This window comes from Sminthopsis crassicaudata, chromosome 3 (assembly GCF_048593235.1).
Source record: "Sminthopsis crassicaudata isolate SCR6 chromosome 3, ASM4859323v1, whole genome shotgun sequence".
Lineage (NCBI taxonomy): Eukaryota > Metazoa > Chordata > Mammalia > Dasyuromorphia > Dasyuridae > Sminthopsis > Sminthopsis crassicaudata.
In genome coordinates, this window is record NC_133619.1 from 555300077 (window position 1) to 555326871 (window position 26795).

Genomic DNA, 26795 nt, shown 5'->3' on the forward strand with positions numbered 1-26795 from the left:
ATCTCATTATAAGAAGCTACATAGCATAATAGAGAACTAACTATGTTTGGGGTCAAGAAGACATGAGGATGAATTCTACCTCGAAAATTTACTAGTGTATGATACTTTCCAATTTTCTTGACCACTAAATTTCAGTTTTCTACCTCTATAAAATTATGATGCTAATAATACAAATATCGTATTTTAAGGATCATATGAGATAGGACATGTAATATATTTGTAAACCTCAAAATACTATCTAAATTTTAGTTATTAAGATTTTTCCCTGAGGTAATCGGGGTTAAGTGACTTACCCAGGGTCATTCTTAGTTATTATTAATGAGCATACATTATGTTTTTGCTAGTTCCCATATAAAGTATACAAACATCTGGGTTACTATCAACTAAAAATGTTTAACCCAAATGGTTATTATAGGATGAATTGGGGAAATCTCACTCATAAGAGGAGGAAATTTTTGCTATAGACATAAATTGAATGTTATCAAATTCAGCATTTATTCTTATTTCACCTACTCAGGACCATTGTATTTAAACATATTTAGGGTCCACTTAAATTAATATTGGTAAACTGGTTAGAGAATCTAATTCTTTTTATCATTAGATTGCAAGCTCTTTGAGCTCAGGGACTATCTTTTGACTCTTTTTCTATTCCCATCACTTAGCTGGGGTCTGGATCACCATAGTCATTTAAAAGATGGTTGTTGATTGATGATTAGTGACAACATAAAACTGCATGATCCCTAACACCTGTAGACTAACTCATAGTTTAGATAAAATTGATGTCCTGAGAGTAGTCACATGTTTAGCTTCATTTTCCTAAGACAGAGAGCTAGGGTCAAAACATATGGTAGTGAGGAAGAACACACATTTTCTATTCTACCATTCTTCCATAAGGAATAACATCTAAATCAATTTTTATATTATCACTACTCAATGGGGCAGCTAGGCTCCTACATTCCACTCCCTGGAATCAGGAGAACCTGAGTTCAAATCTGGTCTCAGCCAGTTAACACTTACAATTTGTATGAACCTGGGGCAAGTCCCAAGGCAAATTTCCCGCCCTCCCCCCCAAAAAAAAAGACAAAGAAAAGAAAAAGAGAAAGGAATATACCCTACACTTGAACCAGCTGAGAATGAATCATTATCTCTGTTCCTTAAAATCTCAAACAAAATCAAATATCTAAACACTATTAACTCTGGTTCTGTCCTTGTTTCATTTTAGTAACTTGGACATGTTATTGAGATTCTTTAGGTATCAGTTTCCTCACTTCTAAAGTAAAATGGTTCAAATTATCTGCAAATTCACTTTCAAGTACTATGTGCTATGTTATAGTTCCATGGTTCAGCTTATTTTACCAAAAAATGTTTTCAAATACTGATTACATGTGAAATATTGTTCTTGTCCCAGGGGAAAATAAACCCTACCTCTATGGTGCCTATTGTCTAATGGAGGGATATGACATATACATAACTTTAATATAAAAAATCAGGCATGATAAATGTATAAGAAAAGTGGAAACAAAATGTAATTTATTATATTGAGTGGCTTCCAGAATCAAGGACATATGTTTATCGCAGGAAATGCTATTTATAGATATTTATTCACAGATTCAAATCATCCCTATAATAATTAATAATTGTTTTACTCAATGCTTCAGTATATGAGATATCATATAAGATAAAATGGTATGTAGTATTCTGTAATGAGAAGTGATAAGCCAAGATTCTTATGATATTATTAATAATGTATTAGACACCTATTCTATATATGATAGGGCAAGGGGTGCAAAGAAGCATAAAATATAGCATCTGCTGAAATGAAATGTATAGTTTATTTGGGGAAACAAATCACATAATACTAAAAAGCTAAAATAATAATAATTAATCAGGAATCTAGTACAAAACTTAGCTATAGGATACCAAAATTTGTAGGGAACTGCTGGCACTTTCAGTCTTTTTGTTTGTTTGTTTTTAAGAAAAAGAAGTTTAAGTGACTTGCCCAAAGTTACACAGCTAGTAAATATATCTGAAGCCATATTTGAGTTCAAGTTTTTCCTGATTTCAGGGTCAGTGCTTTATCCACTATGCTATGCAGGGGTCTCTCATTTATAATCTACTGAAAACAGAAACAACTGACTGGTGCAAATAGTCTGCAAGAATAATACTCTCCAGGTAAAGTTTTTAATTTGTCCCTGTCCTTAACTGTCTGTGTGATTCCAAGGAAGCAGCCTCTACAATCCCTTTCTGCTATCTCCCCAACCTGCTCATAAATTGAGAAGATATTCTGTATTCCTAGTCTCCAGTTACACTTTATTCACAGGTATAATTGTTAGTTATGACTCTGAAAAATGTGATTAAAAAAAAACACTCTCAAATTAGTATATGTAACTACCAAATAAAAGGCAAATTCCTGGACCCTGGAGTGGACTAGGGAGATTTCCACAGGGAATGATTCAACTACATTTCTGTGCAATGATTCCCTTATCTATAACTTTAGCCCTAGTCTCTGGCTTAGAATTACCCATTGAGCACTTTCAACTAGATATTCCATATGTATTCTCTCCTTATCTCTCCCTCTTAGTTTCTTAACCTTTTGAGACTGCTCAATAGGCACATATCAAGAAAACCTGAAAAGACTTACATGAACTGATGCATGAAGTGAGCAGAACCAGGAGAAAAGTGTACATAGTAACAGCAACATTGTGCAATGATCAACTATGATGGACTTAATTCTTTTGAGCAATACAACAATCCAAGACAATACCAAAAGCCTCATGATGGAAAATGCTATCCACATTCAAAGAAAGAAATATGGAAACCAAATGTAAATGGTAGCATATTATTCTCACCCTTTTTTGTTTGTTGATTGGTTTTGTTTTGTTTTTCTTTCTCTTGTTTTTTTCCCTTTTGCTCTGAGTCTTCTTTCAAAATGATTAATGAGGAAATAGGTTTAACATGATTGTACATGTATAGCCTGTATCAAAGTATTGTCTTAGAGAGAAGGGAAGCAAGAAGGAGGAAGAAAAAGTTGGAGTTCAAAGTCTTACAGAGATAAATATTGAAAACCATGATATGTCATTGTAAAAAAAAAACTATTAAATAAAAACATTAAAAAAAATCTCAAGTGTCATCTCCCATATTACACCAATCCTGAGCTTCTCTCACCTGATAGTAACTGGTAGAAATTATTTTGCATTCGTTTTGTACATATTTACGTTTATTTCTCTAAATATCTGTGTCTATATCTATCTCTACTTCTTTAACCATTGTTATTCTTGCATCTTTATCTATATATCAACATTTGTACTATTCATCTTGTTTCCTACTGATAGAATGTAGTGAGGTCCAAGGATTTTTTTTTTCTTATCTCTATCTGCAGTGCCTCCCACAATACCTGACAGATAGTAAATACTTAACCAGTTCTTCTGTAATGAATTCAGTGGAAAAAGACTTTGAAAGATAGATAATATGTGGATTATGGTTGAAGTACAACATTTTAGGCAAAGGAAAATTAAAAAATATTAAGTATATTCAGTAATATCAATGATGGTAAGGATTTTCCTATGCAGATGTTAAAGAAATAAATATCATTTATAAATGTATTCTACAGTGGAAATAATGTTTTATGATAGGTAATGATATTAAGAAAGATCTTGATTCAGAATCTGCCACTGATATGTCCTCTCCAAATCCTAAGCAGCTTTCTCATGAAATAAGATACAGAAAAGGTACTTGCCTGCATTTTTGGAAAGTGTTTCCTCATTTGGGATTCCCTATAGCAATACAATCACAGGTATACCTTATCTCTATTCTACCATACCAAGTACAGGTAACATATAACATAATACAGCCTCAATAGAAATGTGTTGATTAATTAGTTCATTTAAAGCCTAGCTTCATGGTGTAGCTCTGTAGCTTCAAAAAGGGACATGGCTCTAAGGTGGGAGAGGGATTACATTAGGCATAGTTATTACTGAAATACTCTAACAGTGATCTGAAACAGCACAAGGCAATTGTGTTCGGGGTGGTCTCATGCTATGCAGAGAATTCTCTACTCAAATGATTTAAGTTCAATATAAATAGTCAGTCAATATGGGAGATTAAGAGAAGAACCTCTTCTTATCTAGAAAGAGAAGAAATTTGGCTTCAGTAATGTTTATTAACATGTTTATTTTTCTAAAAAAATGTATGGATTCCTTTTGTTTCTACACTATAATTATCAACTGATATGCTACATCCCCATCCCTTAGTAAACATATCTCCCTGCTGTAATAAGGAAAAACAACTTAGCAAAGCTGACAGACATAGGGACCATGTCTGATGGTGGAAACACTACTCTATCCTCAAAATCCCCTATCTCTCTAACAAAAATAAAGATTAATTTCATTATCTGTTCTTTGGGTCTGTCAGTTATGTTTATGTAGTTGTGAATATGGTTGTCTGGATCTTATTTCAGGCTGGGTCAATTAATACAAATCTTCCAAAATATGATCCTCTTTAAAAATGTAAGCTTTTTTGAGTTACTTTTATTCTCTGAAAATTCCTACAGAATTTAACTCTTATGCTGCCTACTGAATGAGAACAGAGTCAAAACTTATGACCTTCTGTTAAGTTTCTAAGTCAAACATTACATCATCATTTTAAGTTGTCTTCAGAATCAAATGAAGGATCTGGACATAGAATTTGGAGTTGAAAGGGACCTTGGAGGTAATAATGGGAAATATGGTACAACCTCTTTATTTTAAATATAAAAACACTTCCGCCTAAGAGATAGAATGTCTTGCCCTCTGTTATCCAGGAAAGAAGTGGTAAACATAGCTCTTCCATTTTTTTTTAAACTAACTGTATGACTATAAGTATTTCACCCAACATCTCTTGATCTTAATTGACTCTGCTCTAAAATGAGCATAATAAAAGCACCTATCTCACAAGGTTACTTACACTGAGTAACAGATGAGAAAAGTGCTATGCAAAAATTAAAGTAATACATGTGTTAACAACAATATTGTTATTGTTATTGTTATTATTTTAGTACATAAGTCCAATATCCTTTCCAGTATACCATCCCATCTCATAAACAACTTCAAAGTTTTCGTTGCTCTGCTTTTTAAAATTCACTTGGCTAGCCAGTGGAAAGAACATGATGTAGGTATCAAGAGACCACTTCTAGTCCTTTGTACATCACTAGCTAGCTAAATAATCTTACACTGATCACTTGACCTCTTTTTGCCTGGGTTCTTTCATCAGAAAAATGGGAATAACATTTTCCTTTCCCAACATAAAACAGTTTTTTGTGGTAATATAAAAGATATAAAAGTATATGATATACTTTGATATCTGAGATATAAAACTATATTGATATTGTATATTGATATACAGGTAAAAGATATTGCTATAAAGATATAAAATTATATTACAAAGCTTAGGAAAAAAAGAACTATGGAGATATAATGGCAACAATCTAATGTGATCTAGCAAGACAGTAGGATAGTTGACAGGATCAGGAAAACCTGAATTCAAATCTTGATTCTAGGCAAATGCTACAAATGTGAGAACTTCAGAGTACAAGGTTAAGGTACAAGAACTCTAAATTACAGATGATTAACCAGTATGCATTGGGAAAAACATGTCCACAATGAGAGTTTCCTAAGCCAATGAAATAAGTCCAAAAGAAAAATAAAATTCTTATCAATATAGTTGTCTCTACCATTTCAATGTTACTACAAGTCTCTAGGCCAGTAGACTTTACTATTTGCCTTGTAACTATACCTTAAGGATCACTCAGACTTTACTATATGAGTTTCTCCTCCATTAGAATATAAGTTCCTTCAATCAACCAAAAAATATTTTTTATTAAGCAATCACTTTTTGACAGGCACTATGCTGGATATTGGGGTTACAAGTACAAAGAATGGAACCATCCTATTTACAATGAGCTTATGTTCTTAAACATTTGTGATTATATTCTAAGGTATGTATAGCCTATGTAGAAAATTAATAAATATACACATACCTAAATTGCTAAATAAAAATTAGAGACACCGCACAAACCAGGCAGTTTAAAATATTTAGTTAGGTTCTCATTCCTCAGGTCTTATTTGAATCTCTAAAATGTATCAGCATAAAAGGATGAAAAGAAAATATTTCATGCAAAAGACAGTGCCTAAGCTACACTTAAGGGGAAAAGGTACACTATGAGGTAGAGGTAAGGAGAGAATATTCTTTAGGCAGAAGAGACAGGAGATGGAGAATCATAAGTAAGGAAAAAGGTCATTCTGGCTGGACTGCTTAATGATGAAGGAATAGTGACATCCAATAAGACTGGAAAGATATGTTGGAGTCAAACTGAAAACAGACTGCTTTTTTTTTTCTTTTCTATTTATATTCCCAACACTTAGCATAGTACTTAGCACAGAGTAAGCACTTAATACATAGTTTTTCATTCATTCATTTGTTCATTCTTTATGGACAGGGGCTTATCTAAAATTAATTATTTCAACAACAACAAAAAGCACTTTTATCTCCACTATCAAGACAGAAGGCATGTCTTCTACCTCTGAATTTTCACATCACTTAGTACTTTTTAATTGCATCTTAACATTATAGCTTCTGTTATAGTTATCTATCCTCCACTAGGCTTTCAATCATACTTGAGGGTAGGAATTCTGTCTTTTCATATTTCTAACTGCAATAGGATCTAGCCAGTGCCTTATATACAGTAGAGATTAAATAAATGTATATTGGATGATTAGATGGATGAATGATCTGTGTTTTTCAGATATAAATAGATTGGAGAATACACAAGTATCCATCCTATCTTCATATTGATTACTTTGTGTGTTAATGTTATTTAAATTCCATACTCCTTAACTTTTTAAAGTTTAAAACAGAAGATGATATATGAAAAAAGACTTTGAAAAACTGCAAGTGGCAGTTATACCTGGAGCATCATTATCATCATCATCACTGATATTTATTATTTTGATGATGATTGATATTAATATTGATCATAATAAATGTGAACAATAATTTGCAACCAATGAGATAACAGAAGTTAGAGATGGATAACTTTGACTATAGCTTTTCTTTCATCGTTTCTTTCCTAGTGAATATAATCAAATTAAGGAAACAATACTAACATAAACACAACTCATAAAGGCAATCAGATTTTTATGGTCATTATTCCTCAATCAACATTTAAAGAACTAAATTTGCTTCTCACTTATTTATATATATATTTTTTTCACATAGACTCACATGCTCAAACTCTGCCAGACCTGTAATAATGTCTGCTGAGACTTACTTTGAACTTATTAGGCTAAGAGACATCATACCTATAGTTGTCACTGGTCCAGACCCAACATCTTGAGTCTTTTTCATGTATCAGTTCCAAAATTCTTTGGGCTGTGCCAATCCATAGATTCCCATAAATTAGGAACTGGGACATTAGTGGCTTATTCTATCTAGAAAACAAAGAACTATTCCTGCTGCTTGTGTTCTGGTCAGCCTGGAAAGCTAAGGGTCAATTTATCATCATTCAAGTTTGCCCCAAGAACACTTAACATATAAAAAAGAGATTTCAAAAATGATACCATAAAAGTAAACAATTCTATACAGAACTAAAATACAACCAAATTTACAGACAAGATTTCAAGATGTCACTTTGATGGGAGTACTAAAGCATGAGTGGATGATAAACTCTGCCACAATTTTTTCTGTCCTCAAGAGGGGAAAAATCAGAAGGAAAATATTTATTTATAAAAGAAAGAGCAAGGGTTAACTCTCAGAAAGACAAAGATAAATTTGGCTGAAGTTCATGCACTCAGTACAATGACAACAACACAACATATGGCAATTTCCATGTTTGAGTATCAAGTGATTAATGAATCAGAGGTGGGAATACCTCACAGTCTTATACTGACTGCTTCCCTCTTTTCACCCTCAATTATCCAGATGTGGTCAAAATTTGTGTGAGCAAGAAATTATATCTTCTTGTGTCTGTGAGTTTCAGGGTAGACTTCTTGAAAAGCTAAATCCATAAAATGCTATTCTTACTCTTAATAAATATTTTTAAAGAGTATCTCATAAAACAGGAAGTCAAAGAGCTGTCTATTTATTTTATCTCTCTCTCTTTTTTTTTTCTTTTATTGAACAGCATGATTGTACAATCTCCACACTCAGAATACTAGTCAGGTTGGTGATTGCCCAGAGGCACAGGGGAAGACAGGAGGTGAGATTGCAGTTTGATGAAGAAAGTCCTTAGATGATCCCATTTAAAGACAGTGTACTTAAGCACCTACAATTACTGTCCCTCACAAACCATTTTCCTCTATTATCTACATTTGGGTAAGAATCAGAAATCAAGTCTGACTGGGGCTGCATATTTCAAAATATGTATTCTACCATCTCTCACAGGTGTGGAAGTGAATGGGTTAAGAAAGTTAATTTTAAAGTGATCAGAAGTAAAACCTCAATCACTTAACAAAACGAACAGGGAGTTGTGCTAAGGAGTTACCAGTCACCAAAAAGCATATTCCCATAAAAGAGATTCCCCCTACTTTAAGTCCAATAAGAAAACATCTCTTATAAAATCATCTATGGTAGTATTGAGTTCTGCTATTAAAATCCCCAAGCACAGAAGATGAAACTTTAGTGCCGAGACATCTTAAAACACTCCATTGAAAAAAAACATACATTTTTTTTAAAAAATCTATCAATTCAATTTTTTAAATCCTCTATTTTAAGTTTGGGGGCTTTAACAAAATTTTCTCAGAGGTACATACTTTCCATTTGTGCCCTATGCAAGAATAACAGCCGCACATCCTCAATATGTTGACAGAGTATTGTAATTCACTTAAATTATATCACTGGAATCCCACAGCTGGCCTGTATGTCTGCCTCAAAGCTGAATGAATACAATGCCAGTGATCCTTTCAACTAATATTGTCCTAGCTGCTGACAAGGGAATAAATCTAGCAACTTAGACTGAACTTCTGAGGCTTATTAACCCAAACAAGTGAACGCTAAAGGGGTTCGGGGTGGGGAGGGTGCCACACACGAGCAGAGGAGAGACCACAACGCCGATGCTGCCGGCTGACACTGGATCACCAGAGAGCTGAGGAGCAGGGAGACAGATAATGTCAATTAACAGTGTTCCTCAGTTGTTTGTGTGCATTTGATGACAAGTTATGCTCTAAATGGCATCGTGATATCATTCCAGCCACCAGTTCTTCCAACCCCCTGGCTTGCAGACAATAAAGCAGCAAGAAAACATGCATCTGCCGTCACTTTCCCGGAAGAAGTATTTGAATTCTTAATTCTAAATCGCATTCGGTTCCTCTATTCCATCCCTGCTTTCTTGATTCTGGCCTACCTGGCTAATTTCCATTTATTCCTTTTTCCCCCTACTTCCCCCCACCCCCACCCCCCAGCCGGCCGTCTGATGAACCAGAATTACAAAGAGTTAAACATGAAGGTCACTACCCAGCACAGTGCAAACATGACTCTCCAGCTCAGCTCCACAGTCCCAGTAAAACAAAGCCCCTCCAACCACCTGTAATAATATGCCTGAGCAGCTAGCAATCCTCAAGTCCTGGAGAGCCAGCCACACAAGGTAGACATTTTCTGCAGCTGGCTTTAAACATATACATCTTGCCCCCATTGATGTCTCGGATCCTCTTACCTTGACGTTAGTCCGGAGTGCACAGTAACATGCAAAAAACATTGCAGTAAACAAGGAGCATATGGACTGGCATTCAGCTCCTCAGCTCAGCACAAACCACAGACCCGATCCTGAGCATGTGCTACCAAAGAAGCGCCGGTTCCCTCTGTCAGTTTGAAAATGCATTGATCTCGGGCTTTTCTGACTACAAAAAGACATGTCTTGAAGGCACTGAGTGAAAGCTAAAAATCTCTTCATTGCCTATATATAGCATTATGCCCAGTAATTTCAATTAGCCCAGAATTCAGCAGCTGAAAGTTAAGACCTCAGTTGCTTTCCCTTCTAGCATTTTAAATCACTGAGGGCGAGAGGGAAAAAAAAAATAAAAAGAAGAAGAAAGAAAGAAAAGAAAAGAAGGGAGGGGAAAACTCTGCCGGGGTGGGGGGAAGGTGAGGAATTAAAACTGAACCAATAGGTTACTTTATATTTCAGGGGAGGGCTGATGTTTTCCTATTAGGTACTTTATAAGGGGAATGCATCAGGCAGGTGGGAACCGAATAGGGAGTCCTTTTCTATTCTGAGGGATACTGTAGGCTCTGCAATCCATCCCCACCTATCCTGATGCAGAATCCCTTTTTGGCAAACCCTTAGTACTACAAACCCTTGCAAATTCACCTCCTTCTACCTCTCAGTGTAGAGTGAAACTGTGGGGTTAGGGGGTATTGAGAAGCGTCTCTGTCTTAGCCAGGGGGTCTCTCTTAAATGCCAGTTGGGTCCACTGAGCTTAAATGGCCGAGAAGTACCACCGACTCTGCCTTCTGTGTCATCGGGTACAAATCATTGCAGCTGCTAGGGGACGCCTGGAGTGCCTAGACTCCCAAATCAAATGCTATGCACAATTTTTCAAACCTGGGCTTTATTGGTAAAAACACAATCGATATCAGAGCAAAGGATTGAAGCAGAGACAGGATTCCAGGGGATAACATAACCTCGGATTTCGGTGGCTACTGCTCCTGAATTTCAAATGATCAGCTGGCTCAGGAAGACAGACAGAAAGCCTCTGCTCTTATGAAATCGTGAGGAAGGGGGGAAAGACACCCTTAATTCAAAACCACCGTCAGATCCCACTGTCTGTTGTCATTCCTGTCAGGCACCGGATGCTGCAAATTAACTCGATTTTTACTGAGCTGAAAGGATCAAGTCCAGTGTGTGCTTTTAAAGTCCTGTCTTCAGCCCTGGGAAGCCCTAATGTTCAGCTACAATTCTGAAGCTATCCTGCTAAAATAGAACGAGAAAAGAGCAGTTTCTCACTGCAGCAAAAATTGTGGGAGGGGAAAAAAAGTGGTTCTGTCTTAGCCACGACATTCCCCATCAGCATAACAGCAACGTGGAGGAGAAGCATAACTCTGGAGGGGGGGGGGGGGACCTGCAATGACTTTTCGGATTATTCTTTTAATATGTTTTACATAAACCCCCCTGAGCACTGCAGGGGTGCTGAAGCCCTGGGCATTTCCCGTGGGCAATGAGGTGAGGCAATGCAAGTGGGAAGTGAGGTATTTAAAAGGAAGAAAAATTAGGGAAGAAGAAAGCTGGGTTTTCAGTTTCTCTCCTGATGACAAGCAATCAGAAAGTGTCGTCAATTCTGACTAAAAAGCTATTTTAGGCTTGTCATTGTTTGTGTCTTATTGGGGGGAATGGATTTTTTTGAAATGGAATCTGGTTCTCAGCGGGGACTTCTCAGTAATGTGGAAGCTACTGAATTTGACTCCCTGTTCCGAGGGTCCCATAAATGTACACAAATGGAACTTGTAGGCATTTCCAGTATATCCAATGACTTCCGGTACAAGAGATACAGAGATATGTATGCCCCAACTCGGATGCTCTACAACTTTTATTAGCTGCTAAACACAGGGCAAAGCCATCCGGCTAATAAATGCTTTCTTTGCTGAGACTGGAAGAGCTCTGGTTCTTTTGTAGTTATTTTTAAGGCATGAGTCCAAATAAGGGAAAACACGGCCGGGGGTGGGGGGTGGGGTGGGGAGGAAGGGGTTGAAGAGGGGGTTAAATCAATTACTAAATCTTTTTTTTTTTTTCTCATTGAGTTCTAAGGGTTTTTTAAAAGTACATATTTCACAGTTCATGACCGATTGGTACTAGGTACTTTAGTCATCAGATCGACAAAATAATCAATAAGCAATTGCATGTACCACCACCAGCTTTAAAAAAAAAAAAGACTTTGGGTAATTTGACAACGAGAGAGAGAGAGAGAGAGAGAGAGAGAGAGAGAGAGAGAGAGAGAGAGAGAGAGAGAGAGAGAGAGAGAGAGAGAGAGAGAGAGAGAGAGAGAGAGAGAGAGAGAGAGAGAGAGAGAGAGAGAGAGAGAGAGAGAGAGGTGAGACAGAGAGAGAGAGAGAGAGAGAGAGAGAGAGAGAGAAGGATTAAAACTTTAAGAAATCTTAATTACAGCATAGAAACCTTAGAAGAGGGAGGCATGAAAAAATACATAGTTTCATGTGGAAAATTAGAATTTGAACTTGAAGAGATGTAGCTCCTTCAATATATTTTGGGAGGGTTTTTTTGGTACATTTATTTTTTAAAACCCTGTGAAAACAAACACATGGACCCCATTGTAGCCATCATGTTTCAGTGGTAAAGAGCATTGGATCTGGAGAAGAGAATGTGAGTTCAAATCATGTGTAGTTTACTTCCTGTTTGTGTGATCTTGAGCTAGTCACTTAACTGCTTATGACCTGTATATTCAACTGGAAAATGAACAGATCAGACTTAAAAGTTTCAAAATTCCCTTCCAAGGTATAAATCTAAGAACCTAAAATCCTAAAACAAAATTAAATCTTAGAATAAAGAAATGAATGATCCATAGTCCTCTAGAACCTATCATGCTTTTAGAATTTATTATGGCTTGGGGCCAGTATTTGAGGATGAAATAATCCTTTTAAAAGGCTAACTCTCTGAAACATACATACATACATATATATGTATATATGACATATATATCTGACACGTATAAGTATATATACATATATAGTTGTTTTTTTTTTTTTTTTTTTTTTTTAACAAATGAACCAATCACAACGGGCAAAAAACAAAAATGAAGTGTTACTTTATCCTCTGTCCTCCCCCCACACACACTTTCTAAGAAGTAATTCTGAAAGTAGTTGCTTTTTTCCATTTATTGTATGGCAAAAAGAAGTCAGCCTCTTATAAAAATAAAATAACAACAAAAATCTACAGTTACTTTCTATATTAATGGATAAAATCCATCCAAATTGTCCAAAAGTGTCCAAATATCAAAATCAGGTAAACAGAGTTGAAAGTAAGGTACATTAGACCGACACATTTTTGTTTTGTTTTGTTTTTAAATTTTAGATCTAGAGAGTCCAAAAATTGGAGAATGAAATAAAGCCATAAACTATCAAACTGGTTCATATTGTTTCCTTTAAATTTAAATAAATCATTAATAAATGGCTACTCAATAGTTTCATTTTCAAGCTCTACTAATTATTCATTCATTCACTCATTTCTTCACTCATTCCTTTGTCTAATAATCATTTTTTTTAATTCAGAAGTCTCAATTACATTCCTATTCTAAAGCTTCACCAATCACTAAAGGAGGATATGGTAAGCATTTACTGGGTTCTAGGCACTGAGCTAAGTACTAGGCATATCAAGAAAAAAAAATTATGGCCTTACTTTCAAGGCCTTTAATAGGGGAGACAGTAGATTTATACAATGATGCATATAAGGTACATACATAGTAAACACAAAATTATGTATAAAGAGTCTTAAAGGCCAAGGGGAAGACAGGCCTTCTTTGGAAGGTGATATTTAAGATAAGTCTTGAAGGAAGCTAGAGATTCTAAATAGAGGTAAAGAGAGATTTCCATGTATGTGTATGCAACTTGCTGTGGAGTTGACTCCATGTTCCTTAATTTTATCCTAATGCAGGAATGATACCATCTGTTTTTAGACTGGGTTTATTATTTGGAAGTTTTCTTGACATCAAACATCAATTAATCTCCTTAAACATTTCATCCATTTTTCCTAGTTCTTCCTTATGGGAAAGTAAGTCTAAAACTCTGAGATCTAGAAGGTTCTTTCTAGGTGCAAAGGAGTTAATTAAAGGAGGTAAAAAAAAATGCATTCTTGGCCTCCAAGGACCAGCTTAGATAAGCTTAGATAAGCTCATTGGCCACTAAGAGAAAACATTTGAACCAAAGACCTTAATAAAAACCATTAAGTAAGACATAAAGGTATTCTGATCTATGTCAGTGGCAATACCCATATTAGTGAAATTAAAGAAATGGTTCAATATTAAATATAAAGGAATAAGATATTAAGTGTGAAAGGAAATTCAAAGATAGATAAGACACTGTCCCTGTCCTCAGAGAGCTTAAAATGCAATCTATTTAGGATAAAACGTAATACTTTTTGTGAGATACATGTACTAACCTTTGGAATTATCATATACAGTGGAGAGGGTTTGTAAAGAAAGACAAATTTGAATTCTGGTTCTATCACTTGTTATCTTTATGGTCTGGTACCTCAATTTCCTCATTTATAAAAGGAAGGGTCAGACTAGATGATCTCTGAGATCCATTCCTAGTCTATACCTATGATTGAAATGTATTATGATTATTAATCAAAATACTACACTAAGTGCTAGGTATTCCACATTCATCTCTTTCATTCCAGTAAATGGCTAATGATTTCCCTCATATTTTATAGCTACTGAGAAAAATTTCTTTACTATTATATTAATAAATAACTATTAACTTAGTATCCAGACTTTTTTTTCTCCTTTATTTCCTCACTTGAGGTCTAACCCCTCTTTTTAAAAAATCTCCTAACCCTCAAAATACATGCTCTTCAATCTTGGGTGGGACTTCAGCTAACTAGGAGATCTTACTTTTATTTAAAGTGTAAATGGAATTCAATAGCCAAGTTCTTACCCAAAGATAAAGAGCCCTGTCTTTGTACATCTCTAATTGAGTTTAAGGTGACCCAGCTCAAGAAGAAAATCAGCCAAAGTAGTCTAAATGGATGAATGGATTCCCCTATCCAAACTGTGGGAGACAGTTGAGCTTCATGATCAAGCCATATTCTCAGAAAGAGGAGCTTGCCTCTCCATTAAATGTCCACCAATCAAGATTGTTTTTCACTTTTGAGACACATTTGCTTTCCAAAAAAACAAACAAACAAACAAACATGTAAGGCTTTCAGATCTTTGAGAGAAAGCACTTACTCTCAATTTATCAATTGCTGGCTAGTCTAATGAATAAATTGATTATTAATTATCTAGAAACTCTGTCTCTGAGTTTTTCATTCATTATCCTATAGAAATTAAGTACTAAGAAAACCATGCTGTACTCAATATCCAGTGAAAGGCTCTGTTTCACCACAGCTTATCTGAATAATATGTAAAATATTTCTGATACAGAAGATCTTCTGAACCAATGAGGTAACATATGTTTGATAAGTAGCAGACAACATGATGTATAGCATTCAAAGTATCCTGAATCAATCACTAGCTATAGGTTGGTTTTGTACAACCTTACTTTTAAATACTCTAGGAAACTACAACATCAGAATCATGGAATCTTAAATTTGGATGGTGTCTTAGAAACTGTTTGCTTCAAATTGAAACTAAATTGGAATTCCTTCAGTAGGAAACAGGGATACTATCTCCAGAGGCAGATAGTGCATTCCATTACCAATGCTCCTCAATTTGTTTTCTAAGAGAATAAGTCTAACCCATCCTCCACATGATAGCTCAACCATCACATATTTGAAAATAACTTTTATGGTCCTCTCAGAACCTTCTCTTTTCTACCCACTCCCATTCTTTTAATTAACTCTGATATGGTATGATTCCAAGGCCTTCAACATGTTGATTATCTTCCTCTAGCCTTTTTCTACTTGTCAATGTCCTTTCTAAAGTAGTATGTAGGTTTAAATAAAATTCTTAAGATATAATTGGATCAGAAAAAAAAATAAGTATTTTCTCCAATCTAATCTGGGGTTCTAAACCCTTCAGTGCAGCTAAATATGATATTAGTGCTTTTTTCTCCCTATCATAACATATTTTGACCCATATTGAGCTTTCATTAAAAAACTCAGATCATCTCTGGGTGAATTGTTATCTACTCATTCCTCTGCTATATTGTATTTGTAAAGTTGAGTTCTTCATTCCAAGAATAAGACAACATTTATCTCTCTTAGATTCAATATCTTTAAAGTCAGGACATCCTATGAAATATCACATGTATATATATATATACTTCAAGGAAGTTCATAATTGATAGTTGGCTTCAAATTTGTAACATTCCATATGTGTAAACTAATGACTTTCTTATCAGGCACAAAGGAGAATAAGATCTGTACTGTCAACTTTCCTTGAAGTGGGTTAAGAGAACTGGAATTTTTTCTACCTATCCTTGTTTTTTTTTTTTTTTTTTTTTTTTTTTTTTTTACATTGATTTGGTTTTTGACTGTTAATCAGAACTTTATAAAGCAACTGCTCATAAAGCCTAGAAAGCAGTATGATAGTATAATAGGTTCTACAGCTACCCTATAACAGGGGTTCTTAATCTAGAGTCCATGAATACCCAAAGGATTCTGTGAATCTGAATGGGAAAAATATTTGTTTTCTTGATCCTATAGCTGAAATTTCACATTTTCTTCATTTATGAATGTACTGAGCAAACCACTGTATTAAAATATCACATACCACTAAATAGGTAGATAGATTAAAATGTTTAAGAAAGCCTTCCATAGGCACTGAAGATCTTCATCTTAAAATGTGAAGAAATATACACTGAGCTTCAACAAATACTTTAAATTATCCACCATGTTCACAATAGTCCTCATCTCTCAGCAAATTGTAGTGACTATCTTATCAAGGCTTTCACTTCTCTATTAACTTTACCTTTCTAGGTCCACTCTGCATTCTTGGGAATTATAATTCTGAGGAAAGGGAACTTGGGGCACATTATACTTTTGAGAAAAAACTCAGAATAAGATATTCATTGAAAAACTAGGGGTTTTTAACCTATTTGAAAGAAATTTTAGGAGAGATATGGTAACTGTTACAAAATATTTGAAAGATTGGAATGTTAAAAAGGAATTAAACCTATTTTTCATGTTTCCAGGGGGCAGAAGGAGAATAATAAATTGAAGATTCCAAGATGCAACTTTTCAGCTTGGTTTGAAGAATAACTAGGGCTATCCCAAATGAAAGGGACTGACTGAGGTGGAAGGTGTTTCTCACCAGAGGTCTTCAGACAAAAATGAGTAGTTTCCAAATGCCATAATGGGGATCCTGTTTCAAGTACATAATTGACTAATTGTTTTCTAAAGTCTCTTCCAAATTTGAGATCATGTGACAGTACATTACACTAAATCCATCCTCATATCTCCAGAATGGGGAACAATTTCACTTTTTAAGACCTTTACTTTTGAGAAGCCTCAGTTTCCATTAACACAAACAGATCATTTTCTGCACAATGGGATCTCTCCTCCTTCTCTCAAATAACTCCATTTTGGACAAAGAAATACTTCCAGAAATGGGGAAGTGTCAAGGTAAGGAGAGTTAGGAGGGAACTTTATACAATTCTTTCACTCCACATATAAAAATAGAGAAGTGAGCTTTTAAGTTTACAAAGGAAGAACAGAGACCCAAACCTGCATCTTTTGTTTCTGTGTTTAATGCTTATTTTGCCATATCACACTGCCTCTATATGCAAAGAAGAATCTGGAGTTGGTGAGCCTTTTGAAGTCTTTATCTTCGTGCAAATTCCAGCTGAAATTCTACCTGTTCAGTTATCTCTGTCCTGACAACTTCAGTCTACACTGTTGCCTACCTTGTTTGAATTCCTTTAACATTTATAGACTGTAACAAAATTAGCATTTATAATCATTAGCAAAAATCAGCCCTTGATTATGCACTCTTTTCTCTAATTGTGTCATGTGCATAATTTTTACTTGACCAACCCAAATTTAAGTTCTTCAAGGACAAGCATTGCAAAGAGCACTCTATTGGGTGCCAGGAAACCTGATAGCGTACACCAACGCACTACAAATAAAAAAGCTAGCTGATGATTAGTATGATTGAATTGCTTTGATTTCCTCATTTATGATCATAGTATTACAGAGGTGTAGCTAGAAATAACCTCAGAGGTAAACTTGTTCAAGGTCCCATTTTCAGATGAGAAAATGGAGGCCTAGAGAGAGTAAGGACTGCTATACAAATAATATGCACCAGAGGCAAAATTTGAATTCAAGATTTCTGTATAAAAAATAAAGGAGAGAGATTCATTATCCTCATACTTCTCTTCTATACTTTATGTTTTATAATTCTTTACATCCCACATCTTCCCATTTTCTTGGATACATATTGTACCTTCAGTAAATATTTTTTCCTTGAGTGATTAACAGCAGGGTATAAACAGTTGAAAATGGAAGTTAGTTGGTAAGATAATGTCCACCTATCCATCTATTCATTACTACAATGAATTCTATAAATATTTACAGAATATGTATTATGAACAGGACTTGTAACAGAAGTGAAGAGTGATGAAAAAATGAATAAAATATGGACACTGCATTCAAGAACATTTAATCTGGTAAACTCCATATCATAATGTAAAAGTATATGGAAATACTTCAAGGATCCATGAATTCTTAACTATGTCATTTCCTTTCATCATTAGAAACAACATTCCCTCCCTGCTTTATATTGTTTAAATTGTGTTGACTAAAAATTAATTTCCTAATGGCTTAATTTCTGATAATAAACTATATAAAGTTAAAAATGTATATAGTGGAAGATTCCATGAGAATTGAAGTTTCATGAGAAGTAGCAAAAAATTGGACATATCCTTCCTTTTTGTCTTTCAAATTCAGTGATTGTTCCAACCCTTACTTCCTCTCTTCACAAAATTCTATGGAAAGACCAAAAAAAAAAGAGGTTGCTTCTGGCTAGAGGGATGAGGAAAGGCTTTATGGAAGAGCTTACAAGGTGAGTGCCAGAAGATAAGATGATGAAAGAAGTGCATTCCAAAGAGAAGCATTAGCTCTGATCTTTTACCCAAAAGAAAAAAGAAGCTCAGAAGGGAGAAAATTCCATATGTATGTATATATCCATATGCATATATATATGCATATATATGCATATATATATATATACACACACACACACAAACACATACACACAGAGACATACAGAAATAGAGACAGCGACAAAGAGACAGAAAGATGCAAAGATTTAATTTTTGTTGGAGCCAAAGATAAGGCTAAACAGATATTTTAGAGCCAGTGCAAGGAAGGCCTTGAAAATCAGAATAAGGAGTTTATATTTTATTGCTAGGTAAAAGCAAACTCTGGAAGCAAAAGTGAAAAACTAACAATGAACAGCAAGCCAACATTCTCAAAAGATTTTGTTGTTCAGTCATTCAATCCATGTCCAACTCTTTGTAATCCTGTGGACTATATAGCACACACTATATCTTCCACTGTCTCCCAAAATCTGTCCAAGTTCATATTCCTTGCTTCCATGATATCATCCATCTCATCCTCTACTATTGCATTTTTTTTTCTTTTCCCTTATCTTTCCCCACATTTGTTTTCAGTGAGTCTTGCCTTTTCATTATGTGGCCAAAGTATTTTAACATTAGTTTCAATATGTAATCTTACAAAAAATTAATCAGAATTAATTTCATTAAGAATTGACTAATTTGATCTTTTTGTCATAAAAAGAACTTTCAAAAGTCTTCTCCAGCACCACAATTAAAAAGTATCAATTCTGTAGCACTCAGTTTTTCTTTTTTTAATTTAACTCTCTTTTTAGTTTAATATTTTATTTTTCTCGATTACATGTAAAAACAATTTTAACAGTCCACTTTTTTAAATTTTTGAATTTCAAATTTTCTCCCATCCCCACCATTGAGAAGGCAAGCAATTTAATATAGATTAAAAATGTATAGTTTTGCAAAACACATTTCCATATAAGTTATGCTATGAAGAAAACAAAAAAAAAGGATAAAAAAAAAAGAAAAACAAAGTAATGAAAAAGTATTCTTCAAGTTGCATTCAGCCTCTACCACTTTTTTTTTCTCTTTCATTGTAAGTCTTTCAGAATTGTTTTGTATTTGTTAGAATAGTTGTTATTCACAGGTGATCTTCATACAATATTGCTGTTGTTATATACTTCGTTCTCCTGGTCCTGCTCATTTCACTTTACATCATGTTTTAATAGCATCAGATTTTAGGATTTTAAATACCGTAGCTGGAATTTCATCACTTCCACTAACTTTTTTGCTATTAAAGTTTCCTAAGGTCTACTTTACTTCATTGCTTAGGATGTCTAGCTCTAGATCAGTAACCATTCCAACATAGTTATCAGTGATATTACAATCTTTCTAAAATAGTCCTCCTGTGTATTCTTACTACCTCTTCTTGATCCTTTCTACTTCTATAAAGTTGCTACCATTTTTGTCTTTTGTTATATCCATTTTTGCACAAAACATTTCCCTGATATCTATCTTTCTTGAAGAGATATCTTGTCATTCCCATTCTGTTAGGGTTTTTCCTACTTATTACTCATTTAAGAAAATCTTATCTTTCCTTGATATTCTCTGGGATTTTATATTCATTTTGATATATATTTCTTTTCCCCTTTTACTTTCCTTCTTTCCTAAGCTATTTATATAGCCTCATTAGACAGAAATTTTGCTTTCTAGTTATTTTTCTTTGGAATTCCTTTTGTTGCTACCTCCAATACAATATTGCAAACCTCCGTTCATAATTCTTCAGACATTATACAATATACGAAATTGAATTCATAAATCTATACTTCACTTCTGCTTCATATTCATAAAGGATGTTATTTAGGTCATACTGAAATGGTCTGATGATTTTCCTTTCTTTCTTCAATTCGATTCTGAATTTTGTAATAAATTTATAGTCTGAGCCACAGTCAACTTTAGGTTTTGTTTTAACTGATTATATAGAGCTTCTTCATTTTTGTCTAAAAGTATATGATCAATATGATTTTAATGTTGACCATCTGGTAAGGTCCATGTATAGAGTTGCATTTTGGATTGTTAAAAAGTGTTTGCTATGACCTGTAAGTTATTTTGACAAAAAATCTATTTGTCTCTGGCTTAATTTTATACTCTAAAGCCAAACCTGCCTTTTATTGCAATTATCTTCTGATTTCCTATATTGAATGTGACATATGCATCAGTATTGGAGCTACTTGTTGTAGTCCTTCAGTCTTTCTCCAGTAGTGTATTGCATACCATCTAAGCTGAGGGGCTCATCTTCTAGGATTGTATCTTTTATTATTTTGATATTTTCCCTGGGATTTTCTTGGCAAAGACACTAGATTGGTTTGCCATTTTCTTCTCCGGTGAATCACCTTTTGTCATAATTTTCAATTGCGATCTGTCCATCTACACAGCATAGCCCATATTTCATTAAGCTATACAATTCTTGCCAGAGTTCTCCTTAATAGCCTAATCCTACACCTGGAAGAAGGTCATCTACCTGAGAGACAGTATGATTTCACAAGTGGCTGAGGAACAGGTGATATGGTGTTTGTTGCCCAAAAACTCCAGAAGAAATGCCAGGAGCAGAACAGCGGTCTATACACAACATTTATGTAACTGAACAAGGCTTTTGATACTGTCAGTTGTGAGGGCTTACGGGAATATATGACAAAATTTGATTTCCTAGAAAAGTTCATCAGTATTGTACATCAATTTCATGATGGCGTATCTGCCCAGGTTCTTACCCAGTCTCCAATGGAGATAAACAAGGCTATGTGCTTGCTCTCATGATGTTTTCAGTCATATTGCCAAATGCCTTCAATAGAACAAACATGGCATCAAGGTCAGCTAATATACTGATGATAAATTCTTCAACAACATTCAGTGATCCAAGAGGGGCTTAAAAAATTTAAAGTGCTTAGTTTGTAATGTCCCATGTTTTATATATGTGACCAGACTGATGTAACTCATACAAGTTATTTATTAAATTTATTAAAAAGGGTAGGAGAGGTCACAAAGCAATAATGAGAGATGAACTTAATTTCTGCAATGTTACCCACAAAATATTAAAAGATCTTAAGGAAAGCCTGCAGCATAGTAGGAAGATTTTTATGGAGTATATACAGAATGATTTAGATAACTATTGTACAGCATGAAAAATGATATTTAAGCTGCAATTTGAACTAATGGAAGGCATGTTCATGTAAAGGGCTAGAACTGAGCAAATGAACTTGGATAATGGAACACGTGAGACTAATTGCCAATTGGCATTAACATGTTTGAAGGATGACCCTCCCCAACTATTTGGTGCTGGCTGGATCAGGGTGTGGAAAAAGGAGGGGAAGTGACATGTGTGGGTGGAGTAGGAGGAAGAGATTGAGGCATTCTCCTGGTGGTGGAGAAAGAGGAAGGAGGTGTAGAGTTTGCTAGATCGAATCCCCTGACCATGACCTCAAAAGACTAAGAATAAAGACTTTTGATAATCCTGACTCTGGCTGATTTCTGGGAAGACAGAGTTGCAGCATGTTCAAATTAATGTGATCATAGATACAATGAAATATTTAAGTATATTTACATACATTGCAAAATTATGGAGTAAGTATAAGAATATAAAAAGTTACAGACAACAAAATTTAGGTCCAGAATTGCAAAAGGTTTGTGCAAAATAGTAGCAGATCTGAGATTAGAACTCAGCTCTCAATTTTCATAATCAGTGCTATTTCAATATTATTATGAACATATATAAATTATCTATAGGTAAAAGAGTATTCAGTTACTTCTATAGTACCACTGCATCAAATGCAAGGCTAATAGTCATGCTTACATGAAATCAAGTAGACTAAATCCTAGATCATAGTCTATTCATTGGATGATATACACCTTGAGCACAGAGCCACTCGCTGAACTTTGTATACCTCTCCTCCGTCCATGAAACTAAAACCATCCTATGACAACAGTAGTTATTTAAAATACTAACATTGTTGGATATCTAACATGTGCCTAGCAGTTTTGGTAATTGATACACAGAGATAATATAATTGATTGAATAACAATAGAATTTGTAATCTTAATTATTTTTTTCCATTTGTGGTGATGGGATGGTACTAACTCATTTAAACTCTTGCCTAGTATGAGATATAGATTCTTCTGCAGTAACTCTCTCTCTAGGTAACTGGAGTTGAGGAGGAAGGACCCACAGCATTTATAATCATTTTCAGCCAAGACTCTTTTCAGGCTTTCATGGGGCTTCTCATAATTAAGAGCTGCCTTGGTACCTGAACACTTTGGAGAGTTCCCTAATACCTTTTTGCTACATACAGATACGTAGACAAATAGAATTCTACTAGGGATTCAATGTCTCCCAAGGGCATGAAAGAAATCAGTTGCAGTAGCAAGATAAATAAACTAGTATCTGAGTGCAACATTTACATACCAATTTATTTCCATTCTAGTCATTTATTAAGTGCCTATTATGTATAAGATGCTGTGCTAGATGAAGATATGTATACCTAAATAAGTAAATTCACATTATATACAAAAATAAAGTAAATTTTTTTGTAGGGAGGAGAAAACACTAAGAATTTGGGACAATCAGGAAAATTTTCCTGAGGAAAGTAACCCTTGAACAATACCTTGAAGAGATTTAAGGATTCTAAGAGACAAAACCAAAGAGAAGAGGCATCAAAAATGGCCTGTTCTATGACACAGAAGTAATAGAAAGCATGCAATATATGAAGACTATAAAGAAAGATAATTTAGCTAGAAAATTTTGCTCATTCTTCATTTTCAAAGAAAGCAATGATATCATAGGGTGCTATCTTGATGTGCACATGAATTGGACTTAAGTAAGGCAGAGTGGCACAAAGTCATAATTCTTTTTTCCAGAGTCATCTAAGTCCAAAAATTCAAGAAGTTTGAAATCAAGATGACAAGATAAAGTGGATGACCTTGGCATCTTCAGTATCTGACCAACCATTAAGAGCTCCACAATGCTTGCTGCAGCTGCTTTCATCACTTTTGGAGCAAATTGTTCTTATGCATCCATTCCACAAGCTTAGGATAGATATTCCCCTAAATCACAAATGGGTTTGAGGTCTGTTGATTACCCATCAGCTGGTTTAGCTTGTCAGCTAAGACAGTTTTACCAAGATATGGACTCTAAAAAGTTACAGCTTCTTGGAGCCACAGGTGAAATAGATGAAGACCAAAGTTGGATAAGCAGTTCTGAAAAGGGCTCATCTAAGCCCTTATACCAGAGGTAACAGATCTCCCTTAACATCCTGGAATATAGTATCTATGAAAAGGAATGAGTAACATGCAATCAGCATAGAAAGATTGACAGAGCTAGATTGTCCTTTAAATGTTAAGCATTGACATTATTATTTTATTACCAAGATGATTGGAAGTCACTAAAATCTCTTGAGCAGGGGAGTCATATGTTGAGGCCTATGTTATAGGAAACGTTATGTGACTGTCACACGGTCAATTCACTTTTTTCAGAGCTTCATTTCTATATGTTTCAGATGATAGGATTATATTACATGATGGGTAAGATCTCTTTCAACTCTAAATTATCATTTGAGGTGAAATAAATCCCTTTCTCCATGTCAATGTTTATAATTATGATCATAAGTGAACCCTATATTCAGTGGTTATTATACTGGTAATAATGGATATTACAGTGGTAGATTCTTTGAAATATCAGATTCTAAGTAGTGGGAATAGGCGGGAGATGAGGTAAAGTTCCAGGATCCACATTTACTACTCAGGTCAATCAAATTTAATTCAGTGATCATTTATTAAATTACTAAGCATCAGTCATACTATTTATGTTGTGAAACCATAGACAACTCAGCATCAAGTCCTTATTTTTAAAGTAGGGGTAATTGCCTATTTAGGGCCTTTCTAAAAATGCCTATTGACTTGAATGTCCTATTGTATAACCTTAAACATCTTGCTGAATTTCTCTAGAGCTCAGATTTCTTCAGTGCAACAGGAACAATTTTGGATCAAACAATTACTAAGGTCCCTCCTAATTCGAAATGATTTAACTCACAACAAAAATAGGCTTATTTCATGAGTTAACATGATATAGTAGAAAGACAAATGAATTTGGAATCAAAGGATCTAGTTTTGAAATTCAATTTGACTCCTTGAGTCAACCTGACCCTTCTTGACCTTTCCAGTCTTATTCTTTATTGATGCCTTGTGCTCAGTGATTGAATGACACAGGCCATGCTATCCTTCCTTGCCTGCTACCTCTCCCAGTTTCATGAATTTTCCCTAGCTGCATCCCTTTGCTCCATAGGTGGAATGCTTCTCCTCCTTTACCCTACCTTCTGTCTTTCCTGAGTGGTACAGAGAGCTCAAATATGACCTTCTGCAGAAAGACTATTTCCTTGCCTTCTTCATCCTTCCCCTAAAACAAACACTGCTTTTGTACTATTAGCCATTAGATAGATAGATAGATAAATTGATAGAATGATTGAATCTCTTTCTTTCTCTCTCTCTCTCTCTCTCTCTCTCTCTCTCTCTCTCTCTCTCTCTCTCTCTCTCTCTCTCTCTCTCTCTCTCTCTCTCTCTCTGTTGTGTCCAATAGTTCATGACCTCAGTTGAGGTTTCCTCGGCAAAGATAATGTCATTTCTTACTCCAGCTCATTTGTACATGGAGAAACTGAGGCATACAGAATCACACGGCTATGTAACACGGGTTCACACAGCTAGTAAGTGTCTGAGGCTAGATTTGAATTCAGGTCTTCCAGGTCAGGCACTTTATTCACTGTGCCATTTAGGGCCTTATTAAAAATGCCTATTGACTTGAATGTCCTATTGCATGACCTTAAACATCTTGCTGAATTTCTCTAGAGCTCAGATTTCTTCAGTGCAACAGGAAGAGTTTTGGATCAGACAATTTCTGAGGTCCATCCTAATTCTAAATGATTTAATTCACAACATAAATTCATGTGAATTGTTATTACTTGCATACAGAGATAACATTTTGCAACAACTTCCCAGAAAAGCTGGGAATAAACCTGCCTGAATAGTTACTGCAAAGGAATTCCAGACATGGCTTGGACAGGTTTGTGAGTGTGGCCATCGCAGTAAAGCGCAGGAAGCTGTTTACAATGTGGCTCAGCTATATTCTGGGGCTCTGGGAACTCTGCGGTAGAACTGCAGTCAGCTGGCCACCAGGAGAGCTCTGAGCCTCAGAAGTACAAGACACAATGATAAATCGAAGGAAAACCCCAATAAAAAAGCCAGTACGAGAGAGGCTAGATTCAGAAAAATGAAAGAAATTGCCCAAGGTTACATGGAGCATACGTAGGCTAACTAAGATACAAAAGTAACTTCTCTGGCTCTAAGTTCAGTCTCCTTTTCATGTAACCAGACTGTCTATCTCAGTCCAATAAATATTCTGTGCTAATGATACTATATACACATATCATAGTTAAAGACACAATGGTAACTGCCTGCAGCAGGAAAAAATAATTAAGCCATTCTATAAATTATGCTTCTTTTTACAGTGTAATTTTGAAAGCTAATTTGTTTTAGCTAACTGCAGTTTGAACCATTAAAATGTGGAACTTAGATGCTGATCAGAAAACAAACTGCCAAACAAGAAGTTTTCCTTGATAAATCAAGAAATAAATTTTATAGGAAAAACTAATATTATAAAATTGTTATATGTGTTTGAGTTGTTATTGCTGTTATAATGGATTCAGGATTCAGGAAGTTCTTAACAGCCTAGAGTAATGGACCTGAACCAACAAGACAGTCAGAGCAACTGCCACGAAGAGCTTTGCAGACATGGTCTCAGGTGAGCTTCAAGCCCTGTATTACATATATGATCATCTCCATTTCACAAGTAAAGAAAATTATTTATCCATAATCACATAGCTATTGCTGTTGAGTCATGTCTAATATGATGTCCACACTGTCCATGGGGTTTTCTTGGCCAAGACACAGAAGTGGTTTACCATTCCTTCCTCTGCTAATTACCGGGATCATATAGCTAGTAAGCATGTGAGGCTGGATTTCAACTCAGGTATTCCTGATTCTAAGCTGAG

The 26795-nt window shown here is 35.0% G+C and overlaps 1 protein-coding gene across 18 annotated transcripts in view; it reads right to left on the bottom strand.

Annotated features, from left to right (window-relative positions):
• Positions 1–26795, bottom strand: part of DLG2 (discs large MAGUK scaffold protein 2) — a 2604243-nt gene that overhangs the window by 1789550 nt on the left and 787898 nt on the right. For 4 of the 18 annotated variants that reach the window (XM_074304607.1, XM_074304606.1, XM_074304604.1 and 1 more), the window contains exon 1: positions 9683–11048. The exons of the other annotated variants lie outside the window; for them this stretch is intronic. In XM_074304607.1, the coding sequence (XP_074160708.1) occupies positions 9683–9724 (42 nt within the window). In that variant the 5' untranslated portion in view covers positions 9725–11048. Of the gene's footprint in view, positions 1–9682; positions 11049–26795 lie in introns of those variants that run through there. 18 annotated transcript variants of the gene reach the window in all.